This window comes from Pagrus major, chromosome 11 (assembly GCF_040436345.1).
Source record: "Pagrus major chromosome 11, Pma_NU_1.0".
NCBI lineage: Eukaryota > Metazoa > Chordata > Actinopteri > Spariformes > Sparidae > Pagrus > Pagrus major.
Window position 1 is genome coordinate 33,094,560 of NC_133225.1, and position 6,002 is coordinate 33,100,561.

At 39.1% G+C, this 6,002-nt stretch overlaps 1 protein-coding gene across 1 annotated transcript; it reads right to left on the reverse strand.

Annotated features, from left to right (window-relative positions):
• Positions 1-949: 949 nt before the first annotated feature.
• ndufa11 (NADH:ubiquinone oxidoreductase subunit A11) lies at positions 950-5,731 on the reverse strand. The gene is made up of 4 exons (XM_073477120.1): positions 5,621-5,731; positions 4,360-4,452; positions 3,483-3,605; positions 950-1,140 (listed from the first exon to the last, which is right to left on the reverse strand). The coding sequence occupies exons 1-4, from the start codon at positions 5,697-5,699 to the stop codon at positions 1,028-1,030; spliced, it is 408 nt and encodes a 135-aa protein (XP_073333221.1). The 5' UTR covers positions 5,700-5,731; the 3' UTR covers positions 950-1,027.
• Between the last annotated feature and the right edge of the window lie 271 nt (positions 5,732-6,002).

The following is a 6,002-nucleotide window of genomic DNA, read 5'->3' on the forward strand; positions in this document are numbered from 1 at the left end:
CGCCTGCTGATTTAATCACATATAATTCCTATTGTTCTGCATTGAGAGAATTATTGTGACATATGTTTCTCTTCTTAAAGGGGCACCATGAAGTTTTGGAGAAAAAAATCCAAACTCAAAGTTTGTATTATTGCCTCATTAATATTTACAATGTTAATGAGGCAATAATACAAACTCACAAATATGTATGTTTTCCATAAGCTAATAAACAAGCTGTTCTCAGAGGAAAATAAGGAACACTGTTTGAACACTGTTTGAAGCTAGAAAGGTGGCAGGGTCCGCCACATATAAACAAAGTAAAACAGTGTGAATTGTGTTGTCCTTTGAGGTCAGTTTGTTTATTCAGTCATGAAAACAAAGAGTTTGTTTGTTTAGGCAGAAAGAAATCAGCCAATGAAAATCTTTCTCTGCTCATTAACATTTCCCCACAACTACAGAGCTCGGTCAATAACAGTTTGTTGAGACCTGCATGATCACATCTTAACCTAGTCAGAATGACTTCTTCCCTCAGATTTCCTCTCCTGACAGCATGTGCTTTTATGAATTTCTTAACTTCTTCATGATGGTCCTTTATTTTCCCCCATATTGGTCGCCACTTTGTCATTATTCCTTTTATAATTATTTATTTTCCTTCCCCTTTCCTGATAGGAATATCCACAATAGTTCTATTTGTTGCATTTTGGGTATTTTGTCTGCTCCTTTATTTCTTTCCTTTCATGCTCACATGGGCAGGCACCCAATCAACGTTGATCAATATCCAGGTTTCTCAAAACTGGTGAGTCTTTCCCAGAATTTTATTTTTACATGCACAACATAATGACAATAATCATATCATCAATAGGATAATAATCATTTAAAGATCTGAAATATCAAGACACTGCTACTTTAGAGTAAATCAAAGTTTCTTTACTTTTCAACAACTCAGATGAAATTAAGTGAACTGACAGAGTTTACTTTCTCACAAGAACTTTATTACTACATTAACTCTTTGTACAATATATAGTTCATCATACAGACATCTTCCTCCTCATAGTTTGGGGGGTCCAACTAGCTTCCAGCCCTCCATCTTGCTGACTTTTGTAAAGAAGGCCAGTGTACCCAGACCAAGACACGCTGATGTACCAGTCATAGCACTGTGGGCTAGGGAAGGAGACAGAGACAGAGACAGAGACAGAGACACATACACATTGTTTTAGTTAGGCAATCTCAGCTAAATTCTTGCTTTCTCCACCATAAAATAGTAATAAATATGACAAAAATAATTTAATGAATCAACCAACAATGAACAATGTTTTATTGATGACTGCAGGCAGCAGCATTTATTAGCGCAATCAAAATTAAAGTGCATTCATCCTTTTCCAATGAGCTACTGTGACTATACAGATGACTGCCCTGTTCGTAGTGTGTGCATCTATTACCACAAGGTGGCAGCAGCAGCATTATAGTGCAATAGTGACACAGCAAATCAAAACAAATAAACATAGAAGTAGGTTGTGTTCCTACCTTGGAAATCTTCAGTAAAAGTATAACAGAACTTAACATTTCATTTAAAAACTATACTAGATCGTAGATTTATATAACTTCAGGGGCCTGCACATTATTATCATCACCTCATAACATTTACCTCAAATTTTAATTTAATACTGTCAAAACTTAAAATACAGTTGCCTTGCATCTAATGTTTGTGTAAACATAAGTCATGCTTTGTTTACATCAAGCTGCTATATCAGCTGCTATTTCTTCCTGGCAAGCCTTCATAGTCTGCTTGTACTCGATGGTCTGCTTTTGTTTGAAGCGGTGAAACAAATTTGTCGTGTTCCCACCTTTGGCTGTCACCGTTTTCTTGCATAATCTACACACTTTTGTGCTTTGTTTGAGGTCTGACCTCTTTTTGCCAAATCACTTCCACACAACTGAATTAGCTCCCTTATTATATCAGGATCCTTATCGGAGGCTGACGCGCTATCTCTGGCTTTCAGCCATGCTTGTGCTCATGTTGTTGTGCAGAAGACACACTGTGGACCGTGCGTCAACATGTCATCACACAGCTATATCCTGATGTGGCCCTTGTTTAATCACTTAAAAATTCATACCGGTATTATCGCAATTTTATATGGCACAGTCCTAGTGGACTGCAATAATTATTTTTGCACTGAAAACGTGAAACGGCCTGCTCATATTGTGGTTCAGCAAGGATTCGTGGTTACACGCTTGTGTGTATGAATTCTGGTATTAACTTTAGGCTGTTATTGTGGCCACTCCATACAAATGGATGTCCGACAAGACTGGGTTCAGAAAGCTGCTGCGGTTGACAGGGTAGGAGAGGACAAAGAAAATGAGTGCCTCGTTCCCGGCTGCCTGACCCATCTGTGACTCAACCAGGTACCGTTTTTAGTCTGCTAGATATACAGCAGACATTGGTGACATACCGGCAAGCTGTCCCCGAGCCGACATTACCCTTCCTGGGTACGTTTGCTATAGTACATCAATCTAAGCGTGAGTCAACTGTGGACATTGGTGTGTCCTGCCCTGAAACCCGGTCTCTGATGCCGCTTCATTGGCAGCAGGAGGTTCACACTGCTGTACTGCCGTGACAGATGCCTCAGTAAATTAACTGTTGTATTTTTCACGGTTGCAAGCGCTTTGCTGCTCGCACAGAGTTTGTAACAGACAATGTTCTTTGCATCTTTGAGAAAAACTCAAAATAATGACAGTGCTTCTAGCTGTTGACAGTAAACCTCTCTCCATAATCTTCCATCCTTTGTTCAACTTTTTGGCTAGTAGCCAATGTGACCTGGCAAAGCCTTTTGAGGATGCTCCATTCATACCATCATGACACCGTCACCTGTTACTAATGAACCTGTTTACCTGTGGAATGTTCCACACAGACGTTACTGGAGAATTACACAACTTTCCCAGTCTTTTACTGCCCCTGTCCCAAATTGTTTGAAACGTGTTGCTGGTATACAATTCAGAATGAGTGTATATTTACAAAAACCAATACAGTTTATCAGTTTGAACATTAATAATCTTGCATTTGTACTGAATTCTACTGATTATAGGTTGAAAAGGATTAGCAATTCTGTTTATATAATATCTGTTTTACACAGCTTCCACATGTTTTTGGAATTGGGTTTGTACTACATTCATGCAAAATTGTGAATATTACAGGGTTCCTGTTCTCACAGCAACCCAACAGCTTTTCTGAACTATCCCAACAGGTCTGATGGCCACTCAAATACATTTCAATTAAAGACAAATCAAGCACAGGATACGATACACCTGTGGTTCCTCACTCTAAGCTCCTCTGGGAGCCTTCACCCTGCTTATCTCCTCTGAGATGCATTTAAGAGATGTTCAATGATGTTGGATGTGAATCACTTTCCTGGGTAACATGCTGGGGGAGCGAGGTCTCGAGGTAGTAGGATTAAGTGAATTAATGGAAAGCACGCAGAGCTGCCTCTGCCAGGATTGATACTTACTTCTGGCTCCCAGGAAGATCCCTGATGCACAGCCCCCAATGAAGTAATTCAGTGGGTCATCTGGGGCTTCACGAGCCTGAGCACTGAGACATGTTGCCATGCCAAAGATGGCGCCCATGGTGGCTAGTACAACACAAACAGATACCCATAACAGAACAACAAACATTTTATGCAATTTCTGGAATCCAAAGATCAGTACTTAGGACACATTTAGATCAAAATGACTGAGATTTGGACAGTGACACACCATAATACTACAACAGTTTGGAAACAAAACAAGTTATGTGCCTACTTTCAGCTTAAAGTTTAGGATAATGCAGCAGGTTGATAATACTTAATTGCAACCTCCAATCTTGTGTTTCTATTATTGGTAGTGGAATGTCCCTTTTCTTTACATTTAAATAGTGGACCATGCCATGAAATAAAAATTGGGGTTTGAACTCTGTCTCTTGTTTTAGTAGGTTTTACAAAGCTCCTTGGTTATATCACATTGTTCAGTTATTTATAATAATAATATCAGATATCTGTTACTTTTAGGCTGTCTTAAACAGCAGAGATAGCTTTTGTGTTTTGTGTGCCTGCCAGGAGATGCATGTGCAGTAGGACTGAAAAACGACACACACGAATGGTTTCTGAGGATATCAAATACTAACCTTCTCTATAGGGTATATCAGGGACGATAGATAGTCTTTATTTTAGGTTGTGACGAAGCAATCAAGTGCATTTTAAAACCTGCCAACAAAATATTTCCTTGGAATAATTCCATAGATTTGCAGTTTCCACGATTTATCCAGGAGCAGAATCTATGCAGTGGGACTTATTGTCTGTAGACCTGGTTACTGTGTATTTAAAAAAAATATATAACATCAATATTTACCCATGGTTACAGTTGTATTTGTAGCCCTTTGTACAGCTGCCAATGCAGAATCAGGCTGGAATGCCACTATGTGGTACGCTGAACCAACCAGGCCTGAAAACACATACAAACAAACAAACATGAACTCCACAAAACAAAGTCACAATTCTCTTCCAGGGATCACTGTTTCTTTTTGATTGAGTCAAATGGTTCTGGGTCCACAGAAACATGAAAAACTGTTAAGAACTGAAAATTGGTTCTCCGTTTTTTGTGAACCAGAGTCTTGATTACTTTCTTATCAGATATATCATTTTGCAGATTACATACTGTATTTAATTCAAGCAAACCTGTGTTTGTTTAGAGACATAATCAAGTGATGATGCATTTCAAACCTTTAGCTTATTTTACTGAAATAAATGTATGTATTTGCAGTAAAAGTAAGTTAAAATTTAGTTTGTACTCTGGATGATTCTCCATTCAGAACAATGAACTCTGATTCTGAGCTTCTGATGAAGGCAAAGCCATGTTCTGGACTGTGTCCTCCACTGTGAGGAAGAAAGTCCTGGATGGTTCAATAGGAAAGTGGTGTGGCAGGGCTTCTGTTTTCTCTCTAAAAAGGGACCGTTTGGTTTCAAAACAAAAACACATTTACGGTTATTTCGTTTTGAAATAACGAATGAATTACGGATTATCCAATGATAGCCAGACCTCTGAGGCCCAACATTAAAATGAATCGGAACCAAGAAAGTGTTCGGCGTACAGCTAAAGCTGCACAGATTAACATCAGAACAACAAGTGTTCTGTTCGGTGTGTTCAGCTACTCTTTCTGTACCACACTGTGTGCAGGTTTTTTGTTTTAAAAACAAAACATTCATATGATTTGTATTGGCAACATCTGAATAACCTTGCATCGGGACATGCTTATTTGAGACAACAATACTGGTGTTTCTGTAACGTTAGCAAGCATCCTAATGTTAGCTACAGTGCTACAAGTTACTGTCGCGTTGATGTTGAGGAGCTCACGTTGGCTGTTTGAGGCTTTAAGAGAAAACTGACTGCAACAGCACCACAAATTCTCAATAAAAACTAAGTCAAAGTCTTTTAGTTTAGCGTTGTGTATTAACATGACAGCAGCTTGCTTTACATCAGTCCTGGGCTAACCTGCTAGCTCAAAATCCTTCGCTTTAGCTAAAATATTGATGCTTAAACAGTACAGTTCGTCGGCTGTCACGGCCCAGCGCAGCAACCTGCACCTGTATACTTTATCATTGCTGATATTTACCCAAAGCCGTCGCCAGTTTGGTAGTGATCCATGTTTTCTCGACACAGCCTGTGCCCTCTGGTAGGTCCCAGTACCCCATTTCGGTCGTAGGAAGGACAGGCTCTAAGGACCGGAAGTGTCGCGAGAATCGTTTTCTTCGTTGGCGGCCCAAGTTTATGGAACATTACCACCACCTACCGGATGGAGTGTGAAGCAGTGCTTTGGTACCATTAAAAAGAATTCATTTACAAACATTAAGGCATAGAAATGATGTCAACACTGAACAGCTCTTAACATACAAGGCACATTAGGTAATAGGGATAACTCTAAGACGTAGAAAATAGAAAAAAGTTTATTAAATAAGTCAATAAATAAAGGAAATACAATAAATAATAATTATAAT